Genomic DNA, 14,641 nt, shown 5'->3' with positions numbered 1-14,641 from the left:
TGGAGGGAACCTGTGTTTAAAAAAAGAAATGTAAGAGAACATTTCTTATAGGGGCATTTGAGTTTCTTTCTAAGCATCGGATAAAGTTTTAAAATAACAAGTCTCTGCACTGACATACTTGTTAGAGTAGGGCAATTTATATTCATAATATATAGTCACATAGGGTAGAACATTCTACTGTATGTCATTTTGACTGAAAACTGCTTCTTTCTGAGATAGATCTCATGTGTTTTGTGTTGACAGCGGTGTTGTTTAATTTTAAAATGATATATTCAGCCATCCCTAGTTATCTATTATTAGGTAAAATAAGCTTTAATAGCAGAACTGATCTAGCTTATTTGCTGAGTGAAGTCCATCAAAGAAGAGTTACGCAAAGCATTTACATTTGTGATAAACACAACAACACAAAGTTTTTTTAGGTTTACGGAATTATCTTTTGTCAAGCTATAATTTAACAACCTTTTGAGTACGTTAACAACTAATGGGACAAAGGCTAAATATGTGCAACATTTTGTAATTCTGAGAATATTTGTATTTTTACAGGTTTCTCCCCCTTTCTTTTCTCTGCGTTTGTCTCCTGGATTGATTATCGATAAGCGTACAGGGTGTACTGAACCTCTGAGAAAATGTGGGTGTTGGGCTTTTTAAATAATACTAAATAATTACTAAATATATATTGATATCAGATTTGCTAAGGAACTAAGCATCTACAATCCCTACAGTATTTCCCAGCTGCTATGTACCTGTCTGAAATGTACACATTATCTGCACACTGCCAGCTGTGGTTACCCAGGTGATTAGTGATGTAAATCTTATCTCACAATTTGCTGATTCTCGCAGCTTCACATTAGATATACATGCCACACTGCCGGTTGGCGGTGGTCATGTGACGGGCCGTGACTCACCATGCGGTGGATGTGTTGTAGGGCAGCAGTGTGGGGCTGTGGCTCTCCCCTCTCAGGCTGTTTCTGGGCTGGTAGTGGCTGGAGACGGTGGGGGGGGCTTGAGCCGGGGCCTCGCTCTCCTCCGGCATGGACCTGTGCCACTGACTGCGAGCCTTCTTCAGCCAGCGCCCGCCCAGACCCCATTTCTCCAGGTACACCCGGCACAGCTCATAGTTTATGGCGGAGTAGTAGAGAAAGTCCAGCGCCAGCAGCACGATCACGAAGAAGCCGTAGATCCACACGCCGACCAGGGCTGTATAATTACTGCGGGGGAGACAGACGGGGGGTATTAGTACTATTAATCTGGGAAAGATGATGATGAACACTCGCATGCTAAGAGCTACCACCCGGAAACCATCGTATCCCAAAAGCTACGTCAGAGCTGCCAGTTGTAAATGTTTGCCGTTCATCAAATGCTCCCTTGAGAAAAACAAATACATTTTGAAAAACCCTACATCTGTTCCAATTGCTGCTTTTTAAAACTTCACGATTTAAATTGCAAAACAAAGTCATTGGCACAAGACGCCTCTTAATCCATTTTATACTGGCTCCAGAAATAGCTACCCGAGAAATATGAGAAGCATCATTTGCCAAAACAGGGTTGCTAAATATCTGGGTGTGATGTCTTTGTTTCTGTGCTGAGGACATTTAGTTGAAAATTGTCACACAAATTGAAAGGGACTCTATTACACAGAATAAACATTTATTAATCTGACTCCTCGACAGAGACGACACAGGACATTATTTAAAAATAAAGCTTAATAAAGTGGGAAACTCATCTTTTATGTCATTACGACACAGTTTGCAATTTGTTTGACTGTATGACTGAAACTCTCACAAAAAGGTGATGTTCAAGGGTTTCTAGTTGAGTGAATAAAGTGAATCCACTCCTGTCTGCAAATGATAGGTGGCCTTGGGATATTTATCGAAAGATGTGGATATAAAATGAACATCTGTGCCGCTTGAATGAGCACCTAGAGAGGCTAACACTGCACTACAACAGTACATGTGTCCTTAACTGCCCTTTGCCTTTCTTCACCTCAGTGTTTAAGACATTTACTCATAATATAGTGTGTGTCTACTCAGGTAATTTGAAGGGGCAAGAGGCTCTATTTGAGTGGAGCTTAGCAAACAAGAATTTGTGCACAGTCCTTGGCTACATCGATTATGACCACACAACTAAAACAAATGTTATTCAATATTTTACACGGCTCCCTCAGAGAATGAAGCGGAGGCAATTGATTTTCTGTCAGAGGTTTCTAGCAGTTTGTGTTTCTAGCAGTTTGTGTTTCTTTACGACGGATCATGTCATTGTGCAATACCTCTTCCACTCTGAATCTATTCTGATTCTGCATCCTTTTCAGGTACTCTGTAACTAAATGGAGAGCTATATGCTACAAAGCACTGACTTGTGAAACCCTCAGAGGACAACCGCCTTTAGTGTTACCTTGAAGTGGAGGAAAATCTAAAGCTATAATACAATGTCCTCCATGCAGTTTGAGTAGAGTGGCCTGTTTAACTCTCTTGGCCAGAGGTAAATATCAAACCTGCAGTCCCTTTGCCCCAGTGAACCAGGATGAAAGAGTGGCATAACAGGCCACCGGACGCTTAAATGAAATATCATGACCTGCTGCAGGGCAGTGTGAGCCACCAGAGACAGAGGCATGCTGGGAGGGCATTAGTACACACAGCTGAGAGCTGCCACACAACAAGAGGATCATTTTTCTGTGTCATTCATTCCTAAATCTGTGGATAAATGGAGGGATGGATGGATAGATAGATAGAAAGACATAGATATACAACTAGATTGAAGATAGATAAATAGATAGATATACAACTAGATGGATGGATACACAACTACATAGGTAGATAGATGGATAGATATACAACTATGTAGATAGGTAAACAACTATGCATAGATATACAACTAGATAGATACACAAGTACATAAATAGATATACAATTAGCTAAATGGATATATATATATATATATATATTAGGGCTGTCAAACGATTACAATTTTTAATCAGATTAATCACAGCTTAAAAATTAATTAATCATGATTAATCACCATTCGAACTATGTCCAAAATATGCCATTTATTTATGTATATTGTTGTGGGAATGGAAAGATAAATGAAAGAAGGCGGATATATCCATTTAACATACAGTATCTATGTTTATTATAACATTTTTCTGCATGTCAAAATGAAAGACAACCCACACACCTATCAATCATCAAACCGTGGGGTCTTAATTCATTACGTGTTGATTTCTATCAACGGGGGAGTACTTCAGGAAAGTCGACAGAGGGGGGAGGGGGCGCGCTAGTGGAGTACTTGTGACCACAGAGTGTGAACGTTGTGATCAGCTGTTTTAGCGCAGTTCTCCAGTGAAGGGGGGAGTCTCCCTCCGCAGCCGGTTGGCGTAGTTTTAGCACAGTTCCGTTGTACAGACCGACGTTAACAGCAGCCTGTCTGTGCACACGGAGACCGACTCTGTCGTCCGGTGATCTAACCGCCTTATGGAAAAGCTTCACAAGTACCGTACGTCGGTACGCAAATGCGCTTTGTGACACAAGTGACGGTACGCATTTCAGATTACGCACATAACCTGCGTACCAGTTATGTGCACCCCTGTACCAGAGCCATATTATTACTATTATATGGCTCTGCCCTGTACTACAGCAAAAGTAGTCTCCGTAGGGACTTCCTGCAACAACACCACGCCGTTATCAAAGATGTTCTATTGAGAAGACGATCACTACGTGACAAAAGTTTTCAAAACCGTGGCTACTGAAATCAATGTTACTAACTGCTGTCTGTGCAATTTACTCCGCGCGAGTTGGCAGACTTTATTTTGCTTACTTTAACATCATTTGTCATGGTGGGGCTAAGCCATTTCTTGGTATGGGTGTAGCCTACCCCAGCCATACCCTGGCGCTGCCACTGGTGGCACGTAGCCTATGGGGCGGGCCATTCTGCACATGCGTTAAATGCGTTAAATATTTTAACGCAATTAATTCAAAAAATTAATTACCGCCGTTAACGCGATAATTTTGACAGCACTAATATATATATATATATATATATATATACTAGATAGATAGATGGATAGATCGATGTACTTTATTTTCCATCACAAATTGGGATGTTTTGAAAATAACGATTAAGCATCTCGGCAGGTATGTGTGTCCTCTGTAAAAAAAAAAAAAAGAAGAATTGTTGAAATGTGAAGTGTGGTTCACTATTAATCATTCTTGCCGGTGTCTGTACTAGACGTGATCCTTACTGTACGTCCACACAGCGGCGTGCCTTGAAGCTTGCCGGCGGGCGTGTCTGAAACTCGACCAACAACCAATCACATTAATCTCCCGCCCTGGACACACACGCATGCGGTTTGATTGGCTAGAGCGTGTACTGGCATATGATTTGATTGGCTGGCGCTTCCGTCGACGCTTGAAAAGTTGAACTTTTCTCAACTTTCGAAGCGAGCAACGGATGCAACGCGAAGCGATGGAACCACAATGCAGTTCGGCAAAGCCTGACGTCACCTCCGTTGAAGCAACGCACGCTGCCGTGTGGACGGGCCGTTAATATAAAACCCAACACTTAACACCTGCCTTTGTGTGAGATCAAGTGGAGGCGTCCCAACACAACAACGGCTCTCAGCATCTGCTCTTCTCTGAGCTGGTTTGAATGCCTCTGTATGTGGATCGATGTCAACAAACCCTCTGAGTAAGAGGCAGACAGTGTCAATGAGTGCGATACTGTCGAGGGAGCGAAGTGTTTGTGAGCAATCAGACTATAACCAGCTGTTTTTATCGGATCTGAAGAAGTGTCATCTCTGAAGCTGTTTGTTCCACCAGAGGTCGATCCCAAAACACTACACGATTCAGCACAACCTATTTTCCCCTAATTATCCCTAACAAGCCATACAGACTTGCGTTTCGTCCCATTTGTTTTTATCATTGCAGTATAACTCAAAAACTACAAAAGTGATATCAATGGAATTTCGTGAGAATTTCATCATAGCCCAAAGAAGAACGGATTAGCTTCTGATGTGAATAGAGCAACACTGAACCCATCAATAAAGCACTTTAAATGTTGCTCATTGATTCTGGAAATCAAGGCATTCAAGTAGCTATTCCGTCTAATGCCTGGGTTGTTATTCATCCATGGATTTAATTATTTTCCAACATACCTGACTGTCCATCATAATCATGTATTATTTGTTGAAGATCCAAATGCATTTCTTAAATGTTCTTAGTAAAATGTTACACAATAAAAATACATGAGTGCATACAGTTTGATCTAGGGCTGTCACATTATCAAAAAGTGAAGTTTAAGTTTTTTTAAAGTTATTTATTAACTTAATTTGCATTTCAAAACAGCCTCTGTTGGTCCACCAGGAGAACTTGAACAAAAAGCCAATCTAAAAGGGACAGTCCTACTATGTGCCTATAACAAAAGGACTTTATGTAGATATTGACATATAAATGTTTCTTCATCATAATACTCTCCAGGCTTCAATATGTTTTTCATAGTCAAATAAATCTCAAACTGAACCAGAAAATAAAAATAGGACTAATGAACCAGAGCATGTGCTGGTGCAGGTGTGTAAAGAGGTCAAAGGGTCAAATGATAGCGTGTCTGTTTTGTACTTACTTGTGTGCGTAACCGTCTGAGGTGGTGGTGAGGTTGACCTGCATGACCACCTGGAACTCGCTCTCGTTGCAGCAGTATTTGAAGGCGGTGTTGTTGTGGTAGCAGCAGAACATGTAGGTCTTGTTGTTGTCTGAGAGGCGTGGGCAGTGAAAGCCGAAGTGGTAACGCCCCTTGTTGTCGGAGTACGGTTCACACACACGGTAATGAGCTGAGAGCGCTGTGGATTTGTGAAAGGACAAACAATAAGATGTTAAATAAAAAAATAAACAGACAGGAGGTATTTCAGTACGTCAGGAAACAAAAACACAATCACACGTTGAAATTGACTCATGACCTTGTAAGAGTTTGTGTTTCCCTCCCTTCCCTGAAAAAATGACAACCCCTTATTTGAATTATTGATGAAAAACGGCTCCCTTTTCAAACTGCAGCGGCGAAACTAGAAAGTACTGAATGCTTTTCTTTAGCCTCAGAGAAGATGTGACTTGAATGCTATAATAAGGATTAGAAACAGAAAATCACATTGTAATAGCAGGAATAATCAGATAGGAGTTGTAGCCTTAAGCACCCAGAACCTGATAAAAAGATCCATCATCTGTTTTATTAAAGGAACACAGCAACTCAAAAACATTGAGTAAATATGATCCATTAGGTTATGATGCAAACCTGCCTCTGGATGGATTCTCTTCAGACCAGTTTCAGCATTTTCTACATCAGAAGAATAGTAGATATACTGTACGTTTATTGTGAAGGAATCCACAGATATGCGGTACAAATAATACTCCTGTAAATTCATTTTTAGCTGTGCATTCAAGTGCCTGCAGCTTAAGAAGAGAAGAACATCTGAGCATCCTTGCTGCCTCAGAGGGAAAAATAACAATATTGTTTTTGATATAAAGTCTGGCAACCAATAATGCAAAATGAAATCAACAATCTACGTTAGCAGCAGTTGAGACTCCATCTGATGAAAATAAATGACCAATCTGTCTGAGAAATGAACCAGATATGATTAGTGTCAGTTTATGGGGCTGATGATAGTAAATGCACATCACAGTGGAACTGGAAGTACCCACAAGCCTTCGAAACCAATCCGTATCAGCATTTGTTTGTCTACTCTTACTCAGCGACGTGCAGTCAGGGGCAGAGCCTCCCCTGTCATACTCCAATGTAACGGAAAAACAATTAAAGAAAAACTAAATAGTAATAATAATAAAACATCTCCACTGATCTGTGTTGTAAATGTGATTTATGTATGATTCCAATCGCTTTTCAGAGTCAAAATCAGCAAATTTGCAGAGCTCCGCTACAACTACGGGTCGCGATGAGAAGTGAAGCAGGGACGAGCTCTGTCTCTCGTAAGCCCACAGTAACGGCCCCTACACACGGCGGCGTGCGTTGCCGCTTCAACGCTTCTGCCCATTCACTTTGAATGGGGTGACGTCACGATTCGCCGAACTGAATTGTGGGCGCAAAGCGTAGCTTCTCTCGAGGTGCTCGCTGCAAAAGTAGAGCAATGTTCTACTTTTGCCGCCTCGACGGAGGCGTCAGCCAATCAAATCCGTGTGTATGTTGGGAGAGCCAGACCGCAGTTATTTCCCATATGTCAAAAAATGGAGGAGAAAATTATCGTGGCGGTAGGGAATCACCCGGTACTCTATGACCAGTCCCTCTTTACATACAGGGATACAAACCGGAGGAGCCAGGCATGGGGGGAGGTGGCAGAGACAGTGGGTGAAACTGGTAGGTTCGCTTGTTTGGGGAGTTTATATCCAGTGTACTTCGTTTGAATGGACAGCTAGCAAGCATAGACAGTATATTTAGCCAGCATGGATGTAGCATGAATGCTTTGCTTTGTATGTCCGGGGCGGGACATTCATGTGATTGGTTGTTGGTCGCGTTGTTCGCGTTGACTCCCCAAGCTCAAGACACGCCCACCTCCAAGCGGCAACGCACGCCGCCGTGTGTAGGCTCCGTAAGGAGGCTCCGTAAGGAGGCTTGTTTGAGACGCGTTGCGGCTCGCCTCGAAAGTAGACGAGAATAGCCGATCGCAGCCGGGGGAGGTCTCATAACCTCTGCCGCACTGAAGGGGGCGCAAGTGAGCCCACAGGTTCTTGTTGCTACTGTTATTCTACGCAGAGACCGTAGACGCAAACAACAAACTAGACTTTTGAAACTAGAGGAAGATAAGGAGGACTTTTACAAAAAATTAAGAGATTGTTGTCCAGGAGGATAGCATGGACTTCATCTTCAAGTCAAGGTAAGACCCCAATTGTACTGAAAATGGGATCTTACGAAGAAAGAACAATCCAATATTTAGATGTTCGATATCCTTTTGTTGAACGGTCTGTTTAAAATGTATCGAAGCATCAGACTAAAAAAGCTTTTGAAAATAACCGAATATTTCGATTAAGGTAAACATATAATATTTGTATTAAAAAATCTGACTCTGACCACCAGCCATGAACCTCACCGCACGTCACTGCTCTTACTCTATATTACTAATAATAATACCAAGATTGAATGCTCCAGACCCTGTAAGCAGTGTAGTTTGATATAAAATCTGCTGGTTAGTTCTTTTATTTGATTTACTTTTGATCAGTCGGGTTTTTCTTTTTCATTCTGGCCAAGATAAGGAACAATAAGAGGGAAATATGAACAGCAATAAAAAACAGACAGGCTTAACACAAAATATGCCACAAATCAGAAATAGAAAACTTTAAAACTTAAATAGCATCTAAAACAAGCTAACAGTTGTTTTAAACCTTTAAAACAAAGCCCAAGAATGTAATGACACTTGTACATCCAGATCCTAAATTACTCCTTAACATTGGGAGCCAGAAATGTAAACAACATATGCTTCGAAGGACAATTTTAAAGTGGACCTATTATGCTATATTGGAAAAATATATTGTAGGGCCATACCTGTACAAAACATGTCTGAAGTTTTTTGCTTAAAATACCAAACAGATCACCCATTGTATCCATGCCTCATATACTGCTCAAACCCCTCTTTTGCAGCCCTGTTATACCTCATTCACACCAACGGTGTTTCAGGGCCGGTTCGGAGCTGGAGCTTGAAAAGCACCAGGTTTTCCTGTTCACACCGCAGCGGAGCAGCCTCTTAGCTCCGGAATCCGGTTCGTTTCATGCACCAAAAAATTGTCCGGCTAGAGCAAAAGCACTGCATACGTCACGCTTACGTCGAGGCGGGGGCAGGGGCAGGGGCAGATCAACTCCTGAACAACAACAAAAAGCCGGCATTTTATCCAGTTTGTACACAACGATGGAGAAACTTAACAAGCAGCAGTGGTCCACTGAAGAGACCACTACCTGCTGGGAATCTGGTCTTACGAAGCGGTACAGAGGAAGCTGGAGCACAATCGGCCATTGTTGTTGGTGTCGGTGTCAGCTGTGAGGGGTTTCAGCTCGGTTTGGCTTTATGAAGCAGGCACGCAAACGGTTACGTCATTACGCAAACGGTTACGTCATGACTCTGGGCGGTGTGAAAAGAGCCGGAGCTAAACCGAAGAACCGGTTCTGAACCTGAAAAGCTCTAGCACGGAGCTTGAACCGGAGTTGCGTTGGTATAAGTGAGGTGAGAGAAACGCGGATGTTGGGTTCTTAGCTTGAAAATAAAAAAAAGAGGAGGCGGAGCTAATGCCTGATCAGAATTCTACCGGAGATAAAGTTAAATTCTGCTGTGATAAAACGCCATCCTGTTCTAAACCACATCAAGGATTATAGCTGAAACAGTACGGAGCTCAAATGCTTTTTCTCTCTCAGGTTTATCACAAGGTGAGTTCATTTTTTATTTCCTGCTTTTTAAACACATGTGCTCTACAGTAGCCTACAGGTTAGCGCTGAGTGTTAGCGAGGTTTGCTAATGTAAACAAAGATGAGATTACGTCCAAAACACGTCAGGCATTGTTTCTGATAGCAACTCTCTGTGGGTCCACCATCCGAAATTACGTTATATCGGCAGCAAATCTGTATCCGCTCGTTGTTTTTGGGTACGGAGGAAAAGAGAAAGGGTTTTATTTTCTGACGCTGCATGAGTTCCCTGACACACCGCGGACACATTTATGTATAAAAGACATCAAAAAGTGCATTTTGCATGATAGGTCCCCTTTTAAAGTTAAAATAAACTCGACCTGACTGTGTGATGGTTACATTGCTATTAAATAACTGCACATATATATTTTTTTTAGGGCTGTCAAACGATTAACATTTTTAATCAGATTAATCACCATTCAAACCATGTCCAAAATATGCCATTTCTTTATGTATATTGTTGGGAATGGAAAGATAAATGAAAGAAGGCGGATATATCCATTTCACATACAGTATCTATGTTTATTATAAAAAAATTCTGTGTGTCAAAATGAAAGACAGCCCACACACCTATCAATCATTAAACCGTGGGGTCTTAATTCATTACGTGTTAATTTCTATCAACGGGGGAGTACTTCAGGAAAGTCGACGGGGGGGACGAGGGGGGGCTAGTGGAGTACTTCGTGACCACAGAGTGTGACCGTTGTGATCAGCTGTTTTAGCGCAGTTCTCCAGTGAAGGGGGGGAGTCCCCCTCCGCAGCCGGTTGGCGTAGTTTTGGCACAATTCCGTTGTACAGAGACCAACGTTAACAGCAGCCCTGTCTGTGCACACGGAGACCGACTCTGTCGTACGCAAATGCGCTTTGTGACACAAGTGACGGTACGTATTTCAGATTACGCACATAACCTGCGTACCAGTTATGTGCACCCCTGTACTACAGTAAAAGTATTCTCCGTCTGGACTTCCTGCAACAACACCACACCGTTATCTTGATTCTGATTGGCCAGAAGACATTATCAAAGATGTTCTATTGAGAAGACGATCACTACGTGACAAAAGTTTTCAAAACCGTTTCTGGTCTTCGGTATTTCCGTGTGGCTGCTGAAATCAATCTTACTAACTGCTGTCTGTGCAATTTACTCCGCGAGTTGGCGGACTTTATTTTGCTTACTTTAACATAATTTTTCATGGCGGGGCTAAGCCATTTCTTGGTATGGGTGTTGCCTACCCCAGCCATACCCTGCCACTGCCACTGGTGGGATGTATGGGGCGGGCCATTCTGCACATGCGTTCAATATTTTAACGCAATTAATTCAAAAAATTAATTACCGCCGTTAACGCGATAATTTTGACAGCATTAATTTTTTTATTTCTTAGCTGCAAGAAATGTGAAACTCTGATTCAATTTCCGGGTGCGAAAGCTCAAGTCCTGCGATGATAACAGCCATTCTTTCACACACAGTGACGTCACGAGCTACCCACAATGCAACGCGCACCATATATATATATATATATATAAATACGCCATTTTCCTGGAGGTGCTAATATCCTGGAGGTGCTAATATAAACAGCTAGCTAATGTAGCCAGACAGAGCGCACTAGGTTTTTTTTCTGAATTAACGACCGAAGAAATCACTGCATGTCTTCGGATTACATCTCTGGACTTGAGGGGTGTGCTCTAGGTCGTTACCAGCGTAAACTAGAGCTGTGTGGGTTGTCGGATTGCCTTTACAGACTGCCTGCAGATGTATGGAAAAACAACCCTCGAAAGTGGCCTTCGTCGATTTTGGCTGCATCTACGTCTAATTTCTGGAAACACCAAGTGAATACCCCACTTGTCACAATAATATTATCATGCCATTGCATATATGTGGCATTTTAGAGTTGACTAGATATTGATTAAGCCAATAGACTATGATATTCTGCTTGCACCTCGCGTGAAATGGCGGATACCGGAAGTACGGTGTCGCCCTCGGCCCAATACCCGTATGTGTGTGTGAAAGAATGCTGATCAATCTGGCTCCATTTCTGTGTGTCATCTGCTGATTCGATAATAAATAAACCTCTTTGATTTATTTTTGCTTGATAATTCTCAGTCTAAACACAAATAAAATCAGTTTCCTTTCACCAGGGCCGCCTAAAATCTGGCAGTAGAAGTGTTGTCGCTGTGATTTAGTTCAAGGTCCACTCCTGCTGCGGGGTGATTGAAGTCTTTCAGCAATCTCAGACAGGGAGCGATCAGCATTTGAAAGGAGAGAGCTCTTTTAGATTATAATGAGCTCGGTGTGGCCAGCCATCTTCCCAGTGACAACCAGGAGCATTAGTGGGGGTGAAATGAAGAGGGCTGAAGGACACAGTAGGATTAAAGGTTAAAGGTGTTTTTTTATTGGGAGAAAACCCTTTATTTGACCCTTTTGATTGGTGTACTATGCTTCTGCAATCAACCTGTGTTATTTATACCAGATAACTCCTTGCATGTGAAGGAGGGGTGAGCAGTTGGTCGGTATAAGCACTGGCATTAAGGAAACAGACGTCCTCAATATGGAAAGTGGACCATAAAGTCCTCTAATGACGTAAAGCTTTAAAAATAAAAGAGTTAAAGGAAAGTCTCTGGCTTCTCAAATGAACAACAGCTGCTGGAAACCATACAGTTGTAAACACATGCAACTGCTTAATTTCATTAACACCTCTTAATATTTAGGATACAGTTAACAACGTGGCTTGGCTGTGGCTCGCTCTCCACCACTCGGATAAAAACCCTCAACATCTGAACACCATTCGCTGCCTACACATGAAGTTTATTACGACTTCACTCACACTAAGAAATGTTTTTCTTCTAAAACACACTGCATTCCATCGGTGTACCAATAGGACAACAGAGTGTTCAATCAACCTATCAATCAACAAATCAACAAATCCTGATTCTAGCTTCTCTATTGTGATATGCTTTTATTCTTTCTTTTATATTATTGTCAATTGAATATATTCAAGTTGTTATTAATGTCGGTCAAACCAAACTTGATAATGTAACTTTCTAACTATATTTTTCACATATTTCACTATTTACGTTATGGTTTTTTAGGCGATTTCATCAACAAAACAGAAGATCAATTACAATTGAATAGTGATTTGATTCAAATAAATAATGAATCTTAAATAAATCCACTTCTTAGTTAGAAGTTGGATATACGGTCACGTTATTGTATTAAATCATTGTGGTTTCTAATGTACAGTATTCATTGCAATGGCAGGGATTTTCTCTATTCCAGAGAAGATATAGTTTTCTGTGGTGTAGCAAGCGTGGAAATCCAGGTATAACACCCGTCTCTGTTTGCTGTTAAATGCATTTTTATGGTAAAGTTAAAACATGCGTTACTTTTCTTTTGATTAGCTCGTCATTAACAGCATTCCCTTTCTTACTTTGGTGCTAATTCTTCTCCCGTTAGCTTTTGTGCCGATTTTTCCCCGCCATCCTTCCTCTTGCCCTATCTTGTCACATTTTAACTGGAGTTGGCATCTTTTCCCTTGTGCATAATGTATGTTATCTGAGAGATATGTGTTGGCTGGGTTCTTTCTTTCCTATCTTTTGGGGTTATAATGTGCTCTCTTCACAGTGTTATGCAGCATGGCCTCATTTACACAGCACCTTGAGGTTTAGCGCTTTTCCTGCCAAGTGCACTTTATATTTTGACAATAAATGTTTCTAAGTTAAAGGTAGGTAATTTTGGAGAAACCAGCTCGAGTGCGCTAGAATTTGAAAGTACGCAGCCGGAAAAATCTGCCCCTTCCTTACAGAGCCCCTCCTCCAACACACACAAACACGCACATGACCAATGAGGGCACGAGATAAGTTTGTGCACAAGATGGAAGGCTGACAGGCAGGTAGGCCATCGGCCCGGATAAAATAACTGGTCGTTCTTTTTACAGCTCCACGGCTTCCACAGATGAAATATTTGTATGTATTTATTGTCCAATAAAGAGCATTCCATGGAATATAACAAAGTGTTTCTGAAGTGAATGACCTACCCTACCTTTAAGTGTCTCTGACTTAACTTCAGGCCATCAGCTGTCAACTTCTATCTCCGACTAAAACTGTTTATTTTAGGGTTGTTTTCTGTATTTAGTTCATGGCCCTGCTGGCTCACTCTGTAAAGGACTGTGACATTTTGGAGCATCCAACGTTTATAGAAGCTGCTTCGAGCATGCCTATATAATCTAAGAACACTGAACATCTTATACGAGTGTCTGGAGGCCCATGTAATAAAATAAATATAAGCTTTTGAAGGCCAGACAGATAAGCACACAGAAAACTTTACAGACCTGCAGTGGACAGCAGGAGGAAGATGACCGTCAGGACATTGAAGGACTGCCGGCTGGTGATAGTCATCTTCTCGTCCTCATGTGTGAAGAAGGGAGGGAGCAGAGGGGATGGATGGGGGGGCGGCTCTGCTTTAGCTGGGCGTGGGCATCCTTTGCTTGTCGACAGCTCCTCTCACATGGCTGCTGCTGCTGGGAGTCAGGACTCCTGATGGGAACAAGACAGAGAGAGGAAAGATGGAGACATTTGATTCAGACTTCTGGAAGTTCCTCCCCACTGTGTGGACAGCTTGTCTGGCAGAGAGCTCCCTTCATGCTGTCCGAAATCTGTCCTCAGGTTTACAGAATATGATGGCTTGGGCATTCATTTAAATTGAAAGTGGCACTCCAGCCAACATCCCTATAGTGACATAGTAACATTTTCTTTTCTGTTTTTGACAGGAGGAATGTTTGCACTCTATGCTAGCATTTTAGATTTGGAAACGCATGTTGTAGATTTACAGTATTGTACTTATTGCTCATGTTATTCAAACAACCAATAACAACAATAATATTTAGTTTGATTGACAAGTCCATTACATTTGAGTATGTTATTTGGCATTTATAATCAGGTAGTAAGCATGCAAATCACCTTAATAGAGGATTCACTTTTCAATGATAAATCAATTATTAAATCATATTTACTTATTTTTTATTACGGATTACAAACCCATAAAAAGCATTACGGTTGGTTGCATCAGTAATTCTGCCTTTCTTCAAACTTTCCTGGAAGAACAAATAATGCTTACTGATGCATGTCAGCACTCCAAACATATTGAATAGAGAACTAAGAGTATAATAAATATATTTCTCTTATTAATATTGAACTTTTATCTAGCTTTTTG

The 14,641-nt window shown here is 41.5% G+C and overlaps 1 protein-coding gene and 1 long non-coding RNA gene across 4 annotated transcripts in view; one reads left to right on the top strand and one right to left on the bottom strand.

Moving 5' to 3' along the window:
- Positions 1 to 14,641, top strand: part of LOC139434062 (uncharacterized) — a 100,506-nt gene that overhangs the window by 14,358 nt on the left and 71,507 nt on the right. The gene's annotated exons all lie outside the window — the stretch shown is intronic.
- The window catches only part of shisal1b (shisa like 1b), a 42,530-nt gene that overhangs the window by 9,529 nt on the left and 18,360 nt on the right, over positions 1 to 14,641 (bottom strand). For 2 of the 3 annotated variants that reach the window (XM_034085972.1, XM_071203567.1), the window contains exons 2-4: positions 13,761 to 13,965; positions 5,611 to 5,827; positions 902 to 1,208 (exon numbers count right to left, since the gene is read on the bottom strand). In XM_034085972.1, the coding sequence (XP_033941863.1) occupies positions 902 to 1,208; positions 5,611 to 5,827; positions 13,761 to 13,827 (591 nt within the window). In that variant the 5' untranslated portion in view covers positions 13,828 to 13,965. Of the gene's footprint in view, positions 1 to 901; positions 1,209 to 5,610; positions 5,828 to 13,760; positions 13,966 to 14,641 lie in introns of those variants that run through there. The other variant, XM_034085973.2, reaches the window with a different exon arrangement.

Source organism: Pseudochaenichthys georgianus, chromosome 6, assembly GCF_902827115.2.
Source record: "Pseudochaenichthys georgianus chromosome 6, fPseGeo1.2, whole genome shotgun sequence".
Classification (NCBI taxonomy): domain Eukaryota; kingdom Metazoa; phylum Chordata; class Actinopteri; order Perciformes; family Channichthyidae; genus Pseudochaenichthys; species Pseudochaenichthys georgianus.
The sequence above is the reverse complement of the archived record's forward strand: the minus strand, read 5'-3'. Positions and strand labels throughout refer to the sequence as shown.